This window comes from Momordica charantia, assembly GCF_013281855.1.
Source record: "Momordica charantia cultivar OHB3-1 chromosome 9 unlocalized genomic scaffold, Mcharantia_2.0 BLBB01000009.1, whole genome shotgun sequence".
Taxonomy (NCBI): Eukaryota; Viridiplantae; Streptophyta; class Magnoliopsida; order Cucurbitales; family Cucurbitaceae; genus Momordica; species Momordica charantia.
The window spans coordinates 6,362,849-6,383,154 of NW_028275167.1; the positions used below are offsets into that span (position 1 = coordinate 6,362,849).

At 36.9% G+C, this 20,306-nt stretch overlaps 1 protein-coding gene across 1 annotated transcript; it reads left to right on the forward strand.

The window, feature by feature from the left end:
* Nucleotides 1-1,476: 1,476 nt before the first annotated feature.
* Nucleotides 1,477-20,306, forward strand: LOC111018439 (protein HUA2-LIKE 3). Its single transcript, XM_022294520.2, has 12 exons — nt 1,477-1,904; nt 2,612-2,688; nt 11,852-13,978; nt 14,736-15,156; nt 17,523-17,631; nt 17,723-17,835; nt 17,919-18,106; nt 18,188-18,647; nt 18,738-19,176; nt 19,298-19,477; nt 19,667-19,719; nt 19,842-20,306. The coding sequence occupies exons 1-11, from the start codon at nt 1,782-1,784 to the stop codon at nt 19,690-19,692; spliced, it is 4,263 nt and encodes a 1,420-aa protein (XP_022150212.1). The 5' UTR covers nt 1,477-1,781; the 3' UTR covers nt 19,693-19,719; nt 19,842-20,306.

Sequence of the window (20,306 nt, forward strand, 5' to 3'; positions counted from 1 at the left end):
CCTACGTTCTTTTTTAAATAGTAATATTCTAAAAATGTTATATACTTTTTTTGTATGATATTTCATATAAATTTATACTATACCTTTTTTTTTCGAGATTTTTTTTTCAATTGTTAACATAAGCATAGTTGATAAAGACATTATTTACCGTCTAAAGTCAAAAATTTGAATCTTCCCACAACATCTAGATTTTCAAATATTATTGGAACATATAATTAAGCATAAGATAAAAATTGATTTTTTCTTTTTTAAGGAATTTTCTAGAATTTGTAGGTACAAGTGTCGGCATGTCACTCTCTTTCGAAGCATGATCCTTGTTCCAATAGCAATGGCCAATGATTTTTCTTTTCTCCCTAACGTATGCATTTTTAATAATATTGAAAAAATATAGGTTACTCTAAAAAATAAAATAAAATAAAATGGTCATAGGCAATTCTCACTCTAAGGCAACCAAAATTAAATGATATGTTCGACAAAAAATAGAAAAGTAAAAAATATATATATACGCTGTAATTTATGAAATATACGATCAACCAACATTTATTAAATTTGAAAAAAGGTCAGAAGAAATAGTTCAATTTTGATTTTTAGAATGGAGAGATCCATGAATTGAAATTATAATATATATGGATACAAATGGTTCAATGAGAACAAATTTATAAGCAGAAGTGTATTTTCATTTTCAAGTAGCGTTTAATTGATTTTCGATTGATAAGTTTGAAGTTATAGATAAAAAAAAGTTGTCACGCCTTAACCACTTAACAATATATAAAACAATAACAATAGTCTTTTTATTATAAATGGAATGCTCTATTAATAAAATTGTCACAATTTTTTATAATACTTTGCAAATTGTTTATGCGTATGTTTTAAAGTAACCTCAAATCAAAACCGACGTGACAATATTTGAAAAAAAAAAAAATTACTCTTAAACTTGGTAGAGTGAATCAATTTTCATAAGTATTGCAATTTTTATATTTTGTCAAACTTTCGTAACATTGACCCATTAATCGTTAATTTATCTAAACTAAAGATACTAACTAAGACACAATATAATATAGGTATGAAATCAATAGTATCATTTTTTTTTCAAAACTCCATCAAATTTATAGCACAGTCTTAAAAAATTATTCTTACAAAAACCTAGCTGAAAATAAAATTACAGATTCATCCAAATTGGAAAAAAAGGGGTAAAAATGCAATTTTCCCCCATACTATTTCCTCCTGTGGGCCATTGGGCCACTGAATCATTCAGAAGGCGGCCCACCCAAAAACCTGGCAAGTATGGGCCGGGCCTGGTGCCGAATGATTGATTGGTGGGTCACGTGTTATTCACACGGCATAAGAAAGCAAGATATTAATTCATTCAACGAAGCGCACGTTAGAACAACTAGTGAAAATAGTTCTATTATACGCTCGGTGTATTTTAGATTCTCGCTCACCTAACCAACTCATATCTCTCTGTGTGAAAGCGCTCCTTCCACGAACAAAAAAACTCTACAGTCTGGTTTTTTTTTTCCTTCTTCGCTTCTCTCTCTTTCTCTCTCTTGCTGTGGGATTTTAGGGTTTGCTGGAACTAATTTACTTCGTCTTCCCATCACTGGAAGCTTCTATATCGGACTGATTTTCTTTCCAATGTCTGTTGATTACTTGAAGTTCTTTTGTCGGTGCAACGACTTCCAATTCTTCGGGCTATTTCTGCTTGTTGGGGGTTTTGTGCTTCCAATTGAGTTCAAATAGTGGGTTTCTTTGTTCAATCGAAGCCCCCTGCGGTTGTTGCTATGGCGCCGAGTCGGAGAAAGGGTGCTGGTAAAGCCGCTGTTGCTGCCGCCTCGCGCCGGCAGTGGAAAGTAGGGGATCTCGTGCTGGCTAAAGTGAAAGGATTCCCGGCTTGGCCTGCTACGGTATTATTTAGTTGATTGAACTTTGTTCTTTTTTTTTTTTTTGGGATGGGGGTAGTGGTTTCTTTCGTGCTTTAAGTGAGGGTTTTGGATTTTGCATGTTTTTTAAGGTGTTTGCTTTTTGGAATGATGTGTGGTCTGGCACAGCGTCGGTGATTGTTTGGGAAGATTGCGGTGGTTCTGATTGAGAAAAGATTTTACCTTTATGGATATTTGATGGGTTTTCTTTGCTCAATTCGGAAGCTTTTGCAATTCAAGTTCACAGATTTGAGGGAAACGTCGACTTTCTGGTTTATAATCTTTTGACGGGTTATTGGGAAGTGGATATGATTGTGAAACTGAATGAAATCTACAAGATTTGGAAATTTGCGTTTTTTTGGCTCTTCTTGACTGTTTTACTCTTTGCTTTTGATAAATAGTAGATGTACTGATATTTGTTACAACTTAAAGTTTACCCCCAAGGTAACAAACCTGGTAAAGATGTTGGAAGTGAATCATCACATGAAACCTTACTGTGAATTCAGAACGAGCAATTTTGTGTTGCTAATTTCCACCCTGCCGCTTCGCTTCGCTTCTTTTCTGTCAATATTTATGGATCAGACGTTTTCTAATCTTTCTGGCCAGTTTTAGTAGTTATCAAAGAAAAGATTGTAGATTTAGTGTTTTCATGTACAATTTAAACGTGCTCAGCAAACTGATTTTGATGACAGGTGAGCGAGCCAGAGAAATGGGGTTACTCAGCCGATTGGAAGAAAGTTCTTGTTTACTTCTTCGGGACCCAGCAGATGTGAGTACTCAACACACTCTAGATACTTCTGACTCAAATTTCTTTGGAACTTTGTACTGATTTTAGCAAATTTCTTTATAGTTTATAATTTTGCTACCGTTGAAATTAAATTTTTATTTTTTATTTTTATATTTTTGGGGAAGTTGCTGAATCATTGTGTTTGCTGGGTGGCCTCAATATTTATACTTTTCTGCTTTATTGCTAGTCATGCAAGTTCTAATTAGCTACCCTTTTGTATATGTTCATCATCGAATGATGTGCGTTGACCCTTTACTATCTTGTGATGGGGAGCCCAACACACAATATTGGATTGCAAGGTTTGGACCAATAACCACTTTGTCATGAGATTGGAGGAGAAAAAAGCATAGGTTATAAGTGTTAATTAGGGAAGGGCAGATTTGGCTGAAAGGGGAATACGAGTTGTTAGTTGACAAGGAGGAGATGAGTTGGAGATAGTAGGAGTGAAGTAGGTTAGTAAAGATGGAGATTGTAACAAGTTTAACGTAGGATGTTTAGTTTTGAACTTGATCTTGCCTCTTGTTACTGACGTTGCACATGTTCTTTTGGGGAATAGAATGATGGAGTGAGTGATGACCTTGATGGTTTTTTGATGGTTTTTTGTTGTCATTCTTCTAGGATAATGGATCATCATTAAATTGAACTTGCTCAAGGTGTTCGAAGTGGCACTTCTCTTTCGTTCTTTCTATTGTCTCGTCTAATGCTCCAACTAATTATACTCTTTGGGAGGACAAATATGGACGTGTAATTTTCATTGAACCACAAGATTAAGAAGTTTCCAACTATTTATTTTGCATATTCTTTATGAGTGGTTTTTCAGCATTTCACGCTAGACAAGTAGAAATTCCTGTGGCATTTTAAGAGGACAACTCCTTGGGATCGCTTGTTAGGCAAGTTAGATTATCCCATAACAAAACAAAATAAGTGAAGGCCTCTAGGGGTTTGGATTTGTTCTCAAGAACTAGGTATTCAAACCAACCTTTCATTAGGTGTTTGACTAGGCTTGAGTTGACCCTAATTGGTGTAAACCAATTTCTTGAAGAAATTCTCTATTCAGATTCTGATTTTTCAAAGGAAAGGGTTGGCTATTTATAAGGAGCCAACCTAACAACCTAACTAACAAACTAATATAAAACCGAACTCACTGCATCAGTTTCCTTCCCTCTTAAAAGAAAAACTCGTCCTCGAGTTTAAAAGGAATCAAAATAGGAGGAAGTAAGCAAACTTTCAGAACTGAATCTCTATTCCTTTTGTGATTCAAATATACTTCAACTGAAAATATTGTCTTCAATTCGTCAAAACACCAATAAAGCAGTGTGTTAATCATCCAACTGAGTGCAAAATCACACAAAGAATTCAGCAGTCGACCCATAACTTCTTCACTTCCTCTAGTTATATTACTAATTTGTAAAGAACCCAATTCTTTTCTAGCAAGATCTTGGTTCTTCAAAGAAATTAATCGCAATTCAATCACAGCATGACCTTCATGCAACGAATCAGATTCGAATTCTTGAGGTTGGTAAATTGAACTTTCTCCAGTTTTTCTAACTTCAATAATATCAGCTTCAACCATGCCTTTCTCAACTTTAGCCACATGCTTTTCTTTAGGATCTTTATCAAATTCTACAGTGTTAGTGAAAAGTTTCTCCAAACAAAATAAAATTTCATCTCCATCGAAATAATCAGAAAAACTCAAAAGAAATTCATCTTCTATGTTGATTGAACTTATCTGAGAGAGTTTTTCTTGGAAAAAGTCAGAGGTCAGTAGAAGATTCTCCCTTCCATTAGCTCATCTTGACAATTCTTGTGAAATTCTTGATCCAAACATCTCAATAACGATTCGTCGATTGAATTCTTGTTCTTGAACCTCCCACTCTTGAACAAAATCCCCTTCGTCATTAGAAAAATCCGAATCTTGAATACATAATTGCAAATCTTGGCGACGACGTTCATGGCCTCCCACGTTTCTTGCTGTTTACGGAGTGCGCAATTTGTTTCTTGGTCGATTCTGGCGTTGGTCGCCGTGTTCTTCATTGTTTCTGTTACCCAGGTCCAATCGAAGACGTTCTTGCTTTATTGATATAAGTTCCAGTTGGCGGCCTAAGTTCCCCACAAGTTCATGGATGTTGTGGATGCTAGACCGAACTTCACCTAAAGAATCCTCCATCAACATCCTCCATCAACAGCAAAAGGTTGGTGGTAGATTTAGGTGATAAAGGTTGAGAGGTATCGGGATCCACCATGGGTCCCTTGCCGGAATCGCTGTGTTCTTGCCGGCCATCAGGTCCTATGATTTTTCGAGGGCTCTGATACCAATTTGGTGTAAACCAATTTCTTGAAGAAATTCTTTATTCAGATTCTTATTTTTACAAAGGAAAGGGTTGGCTATTTAAAAGGAGCCAACCTAACTAACAAACTAATATAAAACCAAACTCACTGCATCACTAATATTTGGCTCGACAGTGGATTCCTAAAATTTAAGATTACAAATATTGAATGGATTCTAAAACATCTTTTTTTTAATAATAAATAATATTGCATTAACACTTTGAGGAAGTTGTAACCACAATCTAGAACATGCAAGAAGCAACTTTTTTCTTTTTTTTTTTCCCTTTCGTGTGATCCCAAAACCTTCAATGTAACAATCTTAAAAAATAAAAATTTGGTAGTGTATTATATGATTTCTAGGCAACTTGACCTATTTTATTGTGTGTTTACTTTCCTTCTATGATTGTCATATTATGTTTGAGGCCAAGAGATTTGGTAGTTAGTCCTTGTCTTATCACAAGGTTATGCAAGGCAACCATATTTGAGAACATTGACGTTACTACGTTAGTTCCTCCCACCGAAGCTTCCATATTTTTCAAGTAGTTCTTTCTTGTTCAAGGAGCTAATTGATTGATTTGTATGACTATGCCATGATTTATTGAAGTTGAACTTGTAGTTAGTTCTTGTTTGGACAGGCAAGGAAATCTTGATTGTAGCCTGATCAAGTTTAACAAGATTATATTAGCTGGGTAATGCACCCATTTGTTTAATCAACATATATAAAAAATAATTTTGAAGCCTTATTTGTCTAAACAACATATATGGCTAGTTCGTATAGGATGTAATCATCAATGATTTGAGCATCTTTTTTTTTTATTATTATTTTTTTTTTGATAAGAAACAATATGTATTAATGACAAAAAAGGGTGCAACAACCTAAGGGCGGGGGCCAAGGTGGCCCTCCCCTAAAGAGCTAATACATTACAGCTTTCCAATCTCGAGAGAGTAATTACAAAAGAATCTCCTATTTGTGAGGCACCAAGAGGCTGTTGTAATTTGTACATTTTCACAAAAAATTTCAAAAGGGGTGGAGGTATTGTTGAAAACTCTTTAGTTTCTTTCCTTGAAATACACCAAATAAGAGCTCGGCTAGCACAACTCCTTGAACAATTTCTAAGTGCCAATCATCTATCATCCGAGGTAAACATCCGTACAGCCCACATTCCTTCAATAAAAAGGACCATCCTCTTGTTGCAAACTGGTAATGAAGGAAAATGTGGTCCGTTGATTCTCCACTACTAAGACAAAGCGGGCATGCCGAGGGGGATAAAGCCCAGTTCTGCAGTTTTTTCTGTAGGTTTTCGTGGGTGTTGATGCTTCTATAGGCCATGCTCCACAGGAACACCTTCACTTTCTTTGTGCAATTAAAGTTCCAAATCTTTTTAATGAGAGGAGCTTTAAGCTTAGGAGTAACTTCAGATAATTTCAAAAAGGAAGACTTGGTAGTAAATCTCTTCTCACCATTCAAAGCCCATTCCACCTCGTCTCACCATTTCCCCAACAAAAAGAATTCAGGAGCTCCACCAAATGGATCCAGCCTTGCACCTCTCGATCTAAGATACCTCTTCTGAAGCCTAGGTTCCAATCTCCCTGTTCACTTCCCAGCAATCAGCCACCATGCATTCTTTCTTCATGGAAATATGGTACAAAGTCCGGAAATTAATTTCAAAAGGCATGTTGCCGAGCCAATTGTCCTTCCAAAACTTGATTCTATGGACTTTAAAAGAGAGAAAGCTCATGAAAGAATGTCTTTGCTGCTCAATGGCCACCCAAAGGTCTTCCTCTACTGCTTCCTTTGGGCGGTTGAGGCAGCCAACCATGATTCTCCGTGCCATAAATGCTTGTTATCACTCGCTTCCACGGAGGGTTGCCTTCTTGAGTGAAGCGCCACAGTCACTTTTGAAGATGGGCATTGTTTTTTCCTTTGAAAACCACCCAAGACTAAGCCACCATAATTTTTCGGTAATGAGACTCGATCCCAGATCACCAAATGACGATGGGGGTGGCATCCATTTCCATTCCAAGAAAAATTCCAAACATCTTCAGTCACGAGTTCCCCAAAAATAGTGTTATGAAAAGCCCACTAGGAGCCTCTTAGGTGCAACACTAGCGCCTTGCTTTGAATAGGTGAGGCGAGGTTAGGAGGTATGCTATAAGTGCATGTCTGTCCCTTGAGGCTGTGAGGTGCAAAGATGTGCACCTTCAAGACTTCTCTGTTGAATTTTTTTTTATTAAAAAAATTGTGCCCTTAAATGAAAAAACCCTTGTATTTAGTTTTTTTTCTCCATCTCTGGCAGGCCAACACGATGCCCATTATGGCAGTACCTAAACTCAATAATCCGTTTGCATTTAGTGATTTTTTCATCTCCATGACTCTTCTTCTTCATGTTTCATCTCCTTCTTTGTTTCAAAATGTTGAGTAAGGTAAGCTCTCTCTCCCAACCCACGACCTGCCCCTCTCTGTCTCTCTCTCCATCTCACTTAGGTTCTTTCTCTCCATATCACTCAAGTTCTTTGTGTAATTTTCTTTCTCACTATCTCAACACTATTGACTCTTTCTATCTCACACCTTCAACTCTATCTCTCATCTTCATTTCTTCCCATGGATGTTTATTATTATGTTTATGTACTCTACATATATATTTATGTATTTTTTTTAATGTAATGCGGTTAAAAAAAGTTCGGTGCTTCTCTTTGCGCCTCGTGCTTAAGCCCGGGAGGGATGTAATTACAGCTTATCAATTATCCTCCATGATTGAAAAGCCTTAATGTTCTAGTTTCCTGGGTGGGGGCTTTCTCAAATCTCAACCCTGCTCTTAGGCTGTTTTGTTCTTTTCTGAAGGTATACTTTTTTTCTTATACAAAAATTGAATTGAACCTCTATAAAGGCATTCTGAAAAAAACTCTTATCTTTCAAGCAACTTCAGGGAAGAGCAAATGAGAAACGAAAAGCCAATGCCATAGATGACTTATATCTCTCTAGAAGCTTGCTTGCATAAAACACACAAGCTATAGAAGAAAACATTTGGATGATTTTATTGGTATTAATCTTGCCAAGAGTCGGTGAAAAACCGATGGGCTTAGAAGGAACGAGTTCAAACTTTGAACCACAATGGGCATCTATCTAAGATTTAAAATTCTATAAGTTTGTTTGATAATGTCAAAAGTTTCTGGACACTCATTTGGTATAAAAAAACTTGCTAAGCAAGAAATTTAATTTTCTCCACAATTTTCAACTCCATAGATTAGAATCTAATGTGGGAAGGCACTTACCATGAGAGACACCCAACGGTTAAAAAGAGATTTGGAGGAGATGGCTCCAAAGGAGTTTAAAGTCCAAATACTACTATCCATTATAATCCCAGTGGAGATTTATTCCTTGTAATGTATTAAAGAGGGAAGTTCATGCCTATGAAATCCTCATCAAAAGAAGCATATTTGCTTGAAAAATCAAATACAAGCTAGGAAAATGTGATTGTCAAAGTTATTTTTTTAACAAGATACAAACTATTCATTGATAGATGAAAATGAACAAAAATTATTCAAATATACAAACACCCAGTGGAGTGAAAAGAAAAATGAAAAGAGATAAAATAGAAACCCAAAGAGAATCAAAACATAGGAGTTATAAAGGCGTCCCAATTCATAAAAATCATACTAGGAGAACAATTAACGAATAGATCGGTGAGATCACACTGTTATGAAGCTTTGAACTTGTCAGTGTTAAAACAATCTCCTAATTTTTTAGAGTGCTTTGTTGGGGATGGCTTGAACACTCAGTTTATGGATGATTGCTGGTGGGTGATAGCCTCCTTGGAACCTTGAATTTTGTTCCTTTGCCTAATTCTTATTTGTTTAACTTTGGTTTTCATCGTCCTATATTGGATGAGATGTTGGACATGTTTGTTCTTCTTTCCTTACTTGGAGACTTCCATCTCCATTTGTGTGGTAAGGATACTCATTTCTGGTCCCCTAGTCCCTCTGGGTTATTTTGTTGTTCTCTCCTCATTTTCAATAGCCCTTATACTTTGGAAACCCTCGATTGTCATTGTGGAAGACTAAAATCTCCAAGAAGGTCAAATTCTTTGTTCGACGAATCTTACATAGGAGGGTCGATACTATGAACCATACTTTTTTTTTTTTTGGAACCGGAGAATTAATTCAATGAGATAAAGTATAGTTCAAGATCACAGATTCCAGAAAAGTCTAAAAAAAGCTATCACTTGAAATCAAAATTGAAAAGCTCCCACCTGATTGCAACCCTATGGTACTATGAATCCATACTTTGAGGCATTCATCCTTCTTGTTGAGGTCGCATTAGTGAATTTATATAGGGATGGGGATCTGGATCACATCCTCTGGAGATGCAAGTTTGCTTTCTTGATGCCCTATTTTTTTTTTTTTATTGGAGGTGGGGGCAATGTTTTAAAAGGCTAAAAGCTGCCTCGAGGCTTTTCCTCTTGAATAGGTGAGGCGTAAGCCTCGAGGCGGTATGAGGCGTAAGCCTCAATTTTAATTAAAAAATTATACAAATCTAAAATTTGTATGATCAAGTATTGCTAAATATAATAGTTATATAAAAGTATAAAAAAATCACCTGTTAGTTACCACTTAAATAAAAATCCTAAAAGAAGATCCTCAATATCACTACTAATATCGCTACTATTATCACTAGTACTATTATCACTAATATGATTGACTTATTCTATAAAATTTGTCTCCAATGTTTTTAAAGTCCAATTAGTAAAAGTAGTGATAGATTGAATCATCGCCACACCTATTCCATATGCAAAGAAACCTTTATATTTTGTAAGAATTGGGCAAATTACAAAAATTGTTCTAATCATTACACGAGGCGTAAAGACTTTAAGCCTCAGTGTGTCTTCAAAGAGGCGTAAGCCTCTTCTATGAGAGGCGTAAGCCTCTTATGGTTCAAAGAAGGCGTAAGTCTCGAGGCTAAAAGCTAGAGCCTTGCCTTGAGGCGAGCCTCAAGGCGTAAGCCTCAAAAGCTTTTTAAAACATGGGATGGGGGATGTTTGCATGGTTTGTAGTAGCAATTGTTGTCTTATGACGGAGAGGTTTTGTTTCATGCATCTTTTGGTGATAAGGGTTGTGTTCTCTTGCATGGTAAACCTCTTGCTGTTTTTTGGAATATTTGACTGTTTCATATACCTTTTCGTGATAAGGGTTTTGTTCTCTGTCATGCTAGTCCTTTTTCTATTTCATGGAGTATTTGGCTTGGGAGGAATAGGTGATTTAGAGGGTCTGAGAGGTCTTGTGAAGAGGTGTGGCCATTCGTCAAGTTTAGTGTGTCTCTTTGAGCATCAATAACTAGGGTAATTATTTCTTGGTCTTGTTCGAGTTTGTTTTTGTCTTGTTAGGTCTGTTATTTGGCTTCCATTTTGATTTTGAAAAAACGATTGAATAATATATATATATCAACAAAAGAGGCACAAACCAGCCTAGGGACAGGAGACGAGGAAGCCTCCTCCAAAACTAATGAAGTAAGGCCTTCCAATCTTGAACAATCAGCGATAAACAGTAGTAAAACAGTAGTAAGACACCACATGGAATAAGGGATCTGTATACTATTATAAAAGAAAGCATGCAAGGTAGAATTGCTGTTGTGGTTTTGGATTTTTTTAAAGCCTTCTTGAATGCTTTCATTTTTCTTGAAGAAACCTTAGTTCTTGATTACAAACAATGTTTTCATACTCCCTTGAGGTGTACTTTGAGGCATGCCTTGAGGCGAGTTGGCAGTAAAGTGCGTCAAGGTTTTCGCTCATGCCCAAGAAAAAGAGGCTTATGCCTATGGTGATAGAGGCAACAGGCAATCGATCTTTTTAGTGGGGAGGAATTGTTTTCCTTTCCTTTTAATTACAAGCAAAGTGATTTCATAACCCTCTGTTCATATGCCTTTAAGACCTAACAGACGTAAGGCTGAACAATATAGAATATATTGTTATGCAGCAGACTTGAAGAGGTGGAATTTGGCAGTATTCAATGTGTTTTAGTGTACCAGAAAGGTAAGATAAACAATTGTCATGGATATTTGAACCGTTTGATACAATTTTTAAGGTTAAAGTCCTATTAATTTGTCATTTTAAATCAACAAAATGCCATTAAAAGAAGACTTAGAGGTTTTTGACAAGAAAAGAAAATGCCAGCCGGCAAGCTTGGCTTTTCAATAGATTTGGAGAAGAAAGGCTACAATTAGAAGTGGTTTTTTGGACTTTTAATTTTATATCTGGCATTATGTCTCATATCTTTGTGAAAGGTAAGCTTTGAGGCAAAATTGTGGCTGGAAGGGGGCTTAGAAGTATACAAGACTCCCCCTTCTTTTATATTTTTGCGTCTATCAGAAAGATGGATAAAGAGGTGGAAATTAGAGTTATGAAGGAGCTGAGTGCTAGTTGGATCAAGTTGTTAGTCTTCTTTAGTATCTTTGTGATATTTGTGTTGATGTGTGGGCAGTGTTTTCAAAGTGCAAGACGCACCTCAAGGTGACAAGCCTCCTTATTGCCTTAAGGCAAGAGGCGACGAAAAGCTGTCGTTGGAGTGAATTGAGGCGCACCTGATAAAATAACATTTAAATTGGGGCAATGCAACTTTATTAAATTCTATAGAGAATTGTAACCTTGACTAAGAGGACTTACAGTATTGGTGTTATTCTCTTGCTTAGAATTGCAGTAGTAATAGTTATTGTGATTTTTTTGCCTTTTTCCTTGGTTGCTCTTACAAGTTGAAAGGTATAATGATTTGGACATGGATAAAACTTGGCAATTTATGTTATTCACATCAATATTTCTTGATGCAGAGCCTTTTGTAACCCTGCTGACGTAGAGGCATTTACTGAAGAGAAGAAGCAATCTCTTTTGGTTAAACGCCAAGGAAAGGGTGCCGATTTTGTTCGTGCTGTACAGGAGATCATTGATTGTCATGAGAAGTTAAAAGAATGCGATAATAATGATGAGATTATCTCTTCTGAAGATGTAGCTCGAGTAAATGGTGGTAGTGTTGTAGATTCATCTGCCAACGTTGGATCAAAAGATGAAACTGAAGCTCCTGTAGCAAATAATAACAATCTGCAGTCAAATAATTCACTTTCTTCTAGAGACACGAGTGAACCGGTTCTTCCTATAAAATTTGTGTTGGCTTGTGCACAAGGCAGTTCTTTGCTTGACAAAGTGGCCTTGCGGGATGAAGCTACTGATGCTGTTCTTTCTGAGCAACCCTTTCCTGCTACTACCTCCTCTAGGAAAAGATCTGGAGGATCAAGATTAAAAAGCTCTGTCACAAGGAGAAATGGACCTGTCCAGAAATCTAGAAGCTCATCTAGGGTGGAGTCGCGCAGGTTGCAACACCTGGCAAGCCCATTCAATAGTGGGGACATAGTGGCCAATAACATTCCTGAAGAGTTATTGAGACGGAATAAGCGAAACAGAAAATCACCTGATGGATCTGACTGTGATGATGCAACTTCAGAAGCTTTAATTTCAAATGTTAGCATTGAAGACAATGCTTCTGAAATTGTTACAGCTGACTCTGATACCTATAGCCTGAATGAATGCAGCACTATAGATTCTGGATGTAAATTCGAACACTCAGAAACTGCTGTGCAGTGTTTGGAGAGGGATGTTGAGCTTGGCAAAGGACTTGATCTCCAGATAAAGGCTGTAGTCATTAGAAAAAAAAGGAAGCCGAATAGAAAACGAGTGGTCAATGATGCATCTGGAGATAATGGTGGTACACAAGACAAGGAGGAGATTTTGGAGGCTGTGGTGGACAACTCTAATCAATGTTCACAAAATGATTGTGAGAATAGGACAGAAAGATGTTCCAAAGAAGATGGTGACGAACATCTTCCATTAGTGAAACGAGCCAGAGTTCGGATGAGCAAATTATCATCTTCAGAAGAATGTAAAAGACATTCAGACACAGAAGAACAGAACCAAAAGGAAGTAGTAGCTATCAATCTTGCTGGAAAAGTCAGCGACTATTCAAAAACTGCTGATGGTAGTGTTGATAGAGGTTTGGATACAGGAAATGGTGTTTCGAATTACACATCACCTTCGAAGGTTTGCACTCAATTCTCTGGAAATCGGTCTCAGCTTTGTACTTTTAAGAAAGACCAACCATTTTATTGCTCAGTTGATGGTGAATCTGTTTTACCACCATCAAAACGCCTCCATCGTGCTTTAGAGGCCATGTCAGCTAATGTGGCTGAGGAAGATCAGGTCGAAGCCGAAACCACTGTATCAATGCGAACTTCTATGAACGGATGCCTCGTAACTTCTACATGTAGCTCCTCTCATTTGCACATGGAAACCAAAGAGAGTTGTTTAGGGCTGCAGAGTAAACCTTTTTATGATGGCCCCTCTGAAGTGGAAGATCAAGGATTCTATACCAGTGTGAATCACAGAGTCACTGAAGAGAATGGAAAAACAACTTTAGAAGTCGAATATGATCATCAAGCAGATCAAAATTTACAGAATCAACAACAAGATTTCAAGGACGATGTTGTACTGGATGGTGGGGGAGAACATATTGATGTCACTGATAATCGTGATTCCCAGCTAGGCTTTCATTCAGATAGAATACTAGTCCATATTAATAGTGTGGAAAACGAGTCTCCTTTTAGAGAACAGGCTAGTATCAGATCTAATTGTGACAAAATGGATCGGTTACTTCCTCCTGAGGATGAAGGAAACACCAATATTGCTGGTCCACACGCTATCATATCTGGAAACCCTGACAAGCATATTGAATCTTTGGAAAGTAATAGGATGGTTTGTGAACTTGTTGCAGGTTCCAATGATATTTCTAAGCTTTCACATCAGAATGGATCTGATGAAGTGAAGTGTGGTGGAGATGACAAGGGTCATGGAATAATAGCCGAGTCCCTGAAGCCTGCACTTGTGAACAATTGTGAAGAGAACAACATGTAAGCATTGTTTCATGTTCTCTTTTACTCTGTTTTGCAGAATTTTAATAGAATTAAATTTACCTGAAGTTCCCATATTTGCTGCTTTTCAATACCCATGAATTGCTTCGACTTGTCATGTTTCTTCCCAATCAATGTCTGTGCTTCAGAGATTAAAAGGCACACCTTTTCAGCTTCTCCCTTTCCCATTCCTGATGGAAGAAGTTTTCCTCATTATATACCAATCATCTGTGGCGAAAATATTGAACCAGATATAAGATGGAGAGGATGCAAAATTTCCTGATACGTAAAAGCTAATAAATTTGAAGGGAAGATGATGTTGAATTTTTGCATATTGACAGTTTTGCTTCATTCATCTTTTCTTTTTATCTAAAACAGATCAAAATATTTAATTTTATACTTCCTTGTCACACAACATCCCTTTTAGTTAAAGATTAAAAAAACTCTTCACGTTCTCTTTCTTTTCCTTGGGGGTATAATTAAACTGCATCATCCCCGTTTGTTCATTGCTACCTTTTTTAACCATTTTTAGCGGCTTACTAGTTAGTAGTATGTCCTGATTATGATGTAAGTCTCAGATTCATCATTTTTGCAGTCAATGTGGAGGCCGAGGGAAGTGAATACTAAAACAATAGTCTTCTAGGGACGGTGTGTTTGAGTAGTCAACAACACAGTTCTCCATCATTTCTTTTCAATATTAAATTGGTGTTACCTCTGCTCGCCCTTTCTAAATAACTTTTTTATTCTTCTGTCTTAGGCTTGATGTGAAAGAAGTCAATGGTAGAGAATTGGCGAACAATCAAACATCTCCTTTTTCTGGTGATCATGTTGTTGAAAAAGATGCATCCGAAGTACGGTCCAGTCTGTCTGTTGCAGGCACAGGAAATTCTCTTACATTGGATTCAGTTGATCGTATCTCAATTTCAGATAGTCGTAGTCTTCTACAAAATAGTAGCAGTTGTAGTCCTCACAAAAAAAGTTTGGGTGCCCCTGCAGAGGAAGTTAAATTTGAATCTTCAGTGACTCAAAAATTAAAACCTATGGGCAAGGATGTGGATGCGCATGCTGCTCTTTCATCCTTCGAAGCCATGCTTGGGCACTTGACTAGGACAAAAGATAGCATTGGTCGAGCCACACGCGTAGCTATTGAATGTGCAAAGTTGGGTGTTGGCCCTAAGGTATTATAATCTCTTTTCTGGATTCTTGTAGCTCCACTTTTTAGTTACATGCCTTTTCATTCTTAATTGCAATTTGCAAGTGGGAGATTTATATTTTACTGCATCATTTTCATTCCGCACATCTCCCTGTTTCTGAGACTGAGAGGAAAGCCTGGATTTGTGGGGACACTTGAGATATCAAAGAAGATTAGATTTTTTTGTATGACAGGTCTTACATCGTACGGTTTTATACTTTGGGTTGCATCATGAGACATTAATTTTTTTGATAGGTTCACTGTTATTTTTTGTAGGGTCAAGAAAGGATCTCAATCACTTCCTTTTGACTTGTCAGTTTGCATCATCTGTTTGGGATTTTTTGTTTCAAACTTTTGGGGTTAGCGGTGCTCGCTTTGAAGAGTGTTGTTTGATATTGGAGGAGACTTTTGGGGATGTGCAATTTTTGAGGTTTGCTGTTCTGGGGGGATGTGGAATGAGAGAAACAATAGAATTTTCAGAGGGGTTGGAGAGATCTTGGGGGAAGGGTCGGGCCCTTGTTTGGTTTCATATTTCTCTTTGGGCTTTAGTGTTTAAAGATTTTTGTAATTATCCATTAGGTTTGATCTTGTTAGATTGAGATTTCTTTTGGTTAGGCTCCTTATTATTGGATGTCTTTTTGTATGCCGTCGGATGACTTTTCATTAAAAAATAAAGGTTAAAAAACACATTTGGTCCTTGTACTTTTATTAAAGTAACAATTTAGTTCTTGAATTTAGTTTGTAACGATTTAGTTCCTATTCTTTCATTAAAGTAACAATTTAGTTCTTGAACTTTAGCTTGTAATGATTTAGTCCATATAGTTTAAAATTTGTAACAATTTAGTCTATATCGTAACAAAATTTATTAAAAAATTGAGTGTTAGATTTTATCATATAACAATTTAATCTTTCTAATTTATAAACATATTTGGTCTCTCTTTAGTTTATCAATCTATATATATAAGAAACTTAACAAAAAAAAAGTTTCACGATAAGGACTAAATCGTAACCAACTTTAAATTATAAGGACTAAATTGTTACATATTAAAGTTCAAGGACTAAATTGTTACCAATTTGAAAGTACAGAGATTAAATCGTTATAAACGAAAGTATAGGGACAAAAAGTGTTTTTTAACCAAAAATAAAATAACTGAGAATATAAACCTATATATTCCTAACTATTCAATTCTAAGCATTTAAATCTTGTGAAGTGAATTATTCTTTAATAATATTATAAAGTCATGTATTCTCAAGTCTTTCAAATTAAAAATGTAATTGCATTTGAGCATCACTATCACCTCATACCACCTAATTATTCTTTATTCGGTGAGAATTGAGATGCATTTATTTTTTTAGTTTTTTTTTCCCATAGGGTTTTTTTGCTTTAATTCATATGTAGCAGCCAGCTTAGTTCCTTGATGGAAATACTCCTTTTTTTATTTAATTTTGTCATTTCTGTTTATGTCTTGGTGCCTTTTCTTCGGTGTCCCTACAAAATGTGTTCCTTATGTGTCCTAAGCATATCTATTTGTGACCTATACTGTATGCTAAGTGTATTGTATGTCCAATGTGTATCTGTGATCGAGCAGATGTTCAATGGCAACACTTAGCTCAAAATAGAATGTCTGCTTCTTGGATTTTGATTGTTAAAATCACCTGCATTATTTTAACTCTACTTTGAAATCGTCATTATTTAAATTTGATTAGAAGTGCTGAGATATGAAGACTGAAACTGCATTCAGTATTCTAACAAGAAATCATGAGCGTACAACACTACATACACTTAGCATCGATTCAAGCATGGAATCTATCTTGGTTCTCTTGTAGGTTCCAGCTTCTTTATTTTCTTGATTCAACTTGAACGTTAATGGTGAAAATTGCTTAAATTACCTCCACCCATTGAGCTTTGTTTTTGGAAGAAACAAATCCTTTCTATTAATGATTATGGCTACTTTAGTCCTTGAAGTTAACTTTCTGTATTGTAATGACAAGTATAGCATGATATCGTAAAACAGAGACGGCCAAAAAGCTAGTACATGACATGATAACCCGTTATAGGACCATCTTATGATATAGTATTTCTACACCTGCTGAGAAAGTAAGAATAATAGTATACTACTTGTCAAATGTCAAGAGACAGGGCTTCTTTTTTTTCTTTTCCTTACAGCATGATTTCCTAGAAACGTTCTGTTATGAAAAGAAGACTGAACCTTTTTGCTCCCTGTTCAGTAAGTTGAACTATGTTGGAAATTTCCGTTGCGCCATTGGTCATTATTGAATAATGCCTTTTCTCAATGTTTAGTTATTATTTCGGACTTCTCTTTAATTAGTTTCGATCATATTATTTTCCAGGTGGTTGAAGTTCTCACTCGGACTCTGGACATGGAATCAAGCTTACATAAAAAGTTGGACCTGTTCTTTCTTATTGATTCAATCACACAGAGCTCTCAGAATCTAAAAGGCAAGTCATTTTAGCAGTATAATGCTATGATTTAATGAAGAATGTTATTTTTTTTCCAAACCTTACCTGAAGTTGTTTGTGAATTCTCTAGGCAATTTTGCTGATATTTACCCACCAGCCATTCAGTTGGTGCTCTCACGACTCCTGTCTGCTGTTGCTCCTCCCGGAATCAATGGGCAGGAAAACCGTAAACAGTGCATTAAGGTCTCAATAATCCCAAGTACTTAGAATGATATTTTGTTCAATACCCATGTTTTGGCTTACTCACATTTCATCTTCTGCTACAGGTTTTAAGGCTTTGGTCACAGAGAGGGGTCCTTCCAGAATCAATAATTCGTCTTCATATGCGAGAACTTGAGTCCCTCCGTGGCTCATCCTCTGTGGGTGCCTACTCTCGGCGTTCATCCAGAACAGAAAGGTCACTAGATGATCCTCTCAGGGAAATGGAGGGCATGCTTGTTGATGAATATGGAAGGTCTGAATTGTACCATGTCTTTTTATTAAAATAACCTGCAACTGCTGGAATATGTTCATTGAAATTTTTACACTACTGCAGCAATTCGAGTTTCCAAATACCTGGTTTTTGCATGCCTCGCATGCTTAAGGACGAAGACGAGGGAAGTGATTCTGATGGAGGGAGCTTTGAGGCTGTTACTCCTGAGCATACATCTCAAGGATGTGAAGAACTCGAGACTCTTCCTGTTATGGAGAAACGTAGACATATTCTGGAAGATGTTGATGGCGAGCTCGAAATGGAAGATGTTGCTCCCCCTTGTGAAGTTGAAATGAGTTCCTCTAATTCTGTAGTTGTAAATGCCGTTGAATCTGTGCCTGATAAGTTTGAGCAGCATTTTCCTTTACCTATGGCTCCTCCACTACCTCAGGATGTGCCACCATCATGCCCACCACTTCCATCTTCCCCTCCTCCGCAGCCTCCGCCTCTGCCCCCTTCATTCTCCAGGAACGAGTCATGTGCCAATGATTTTGAGTTGGAACGTTCCTATATGGAAACTAATGTTAGCACCTGTCCATTTGCTCCATTTATTCTGATTTTCATTTTATTTTCTTAACTCTTTCTTCCCCCGTGGTTAATGTATAATATGTAGAATGCTCAAGATAATTCGGTGCAATCAGTGGCTCAATCATCAAATGGATCTGGGATTACTCAAAGAACAAGTGATGCAGTTCATTACCCGGCCTCAGAACGTAGAGATCTTCAGATGCAGATGCCTGAATCTACTTCTCGCTCTTTCAGCAATATCCCTGCTCGAGTATTGAATAATTCCCAGCGAAGTGATTCTGCTGCATTTCACAACAAGGGTTACCCTTTAAGACCACCTCATCCCCCACCTCAAGATCAGTTTACCTATGTCCATGGAGATCACCGCATGAAGCCTCGATGGGAGGATCCGCCCGCTTCTTATTCCAGTAGATTCCAGTATGAGGATGATACGGACGGCGAAAGCTTCTACAGCGACCATGAAAGAACGAGACATTACTCTTATGAACCACATGAGAACTGGAGGATCCCTCGACCTTTCTACGGTAAAGATTGTAACATATTTGACAGATCAATACAATAGATACTTGTAATTCATAGTCACGGTATCTCTTTTAATTTTGCTGTAATATTTTAATGTTGATTCCCTGCCTCTTCTTGATATAGGTTCTCGTTATCACGATAGAGGTAGAACATCTTATGGTCCTGTCTCTTGCGGTGGAACTCCATGTGAACCAACAAGATTACACAGCCAGAGGTGGAGATTTCCCTCCAGAGATATAAACAGTAGAAACTCCATGCCTTACAGACAACCTTACGAGGGTCCTGTGCGTGTTTCAAATAGAGGTAACTGATTTAATTTATACAATTCTTTCATCTATGAATAAACCAAAGAATATGATTATGATGCCATATAAAAGATCAATGGTGTCGCTGGTGAAGCATCAAAAAGATTCACCAATATGAACAGTACCTTTTTATCAATATAAACTGCTTGGGTTCGACCTTTAGCCTATTTGTTCTTTTGTATTTCAGGTCCTAGCTTTTGGCGACCAAGATGAAGAAACACGACCTAATTACTAGAAATGGTAACTAATTGATATAAAGTTCACTGTGATTTTTTTTTGAAAGCCGAAGAGGGGGGAGTATGGGAGTATCATTGTGTTTCTTTTGGTTTTGCACTGACCTCAAAAATCATTTGGTGTTGTAGGTAGAAATGATTTTTTAGCTTACTCCTCGAGATTACGGCACGGTTTATCAAAGGTGCAAGCGAGATAAAAATCCATGTGTGCCGATGGTGTACATAGGTAATATATCATCCTCTCCTCTCATGCAGATGCAGGGCGGGTAGGCTGGAATCGCTGTAGAGATGGTTGAGAAGTGTAATTAAGTAGGCTGTTGATGCAGTTTTTCCATTTTTATCTTAATTTAGAACACACTCTTTGAGTCCCCAATTTTTTTAGCATAATTTATCACTTGGGAAGCCCTTTCTCTGGGTAGTTTACCATTATAAAAGGAAGGGCAGTTGCTAAAAGGATTCTTACATCTTTACCTCCTCATGCCTTAGTTATGGAAGAACTTAGCTTGTATCTCTTGCCTTTTGCTCTCTCTGAAGCAAAGTAATGGCAAATAACTCATCCATTAAAAACAAACGCATAACAATGCTTCTTCAGCA

What these genes read in the sequence shown, in the direction of transcription:
- LOC111018439 (XM_022294520.2), top strand. Translation starts at nt 1,782, where the DNA reads ATGGCGCCGAGTCGGAGAAAGGGTGCTGGTAAAGCCGCTGTTGCTGCC. An exon ending in TTCTTCGGGACCCAGCAGAT is followed by an intron (nt 2,689 to 11,851) that starts GTGAGTACTCAA and finishes TTCTTGATGCAG; the next exon opens with AGCCTTTTGTAACCCTGCTG. An exon ending in GTTCCTATATGGAAACTAAT is followed by an intron (nt 18,648 to 18,737) that starts GTTAGCACCTGT and finishes TATAATATGTAG; the next exon opens with AATGCTCAAGATAATTCGGT.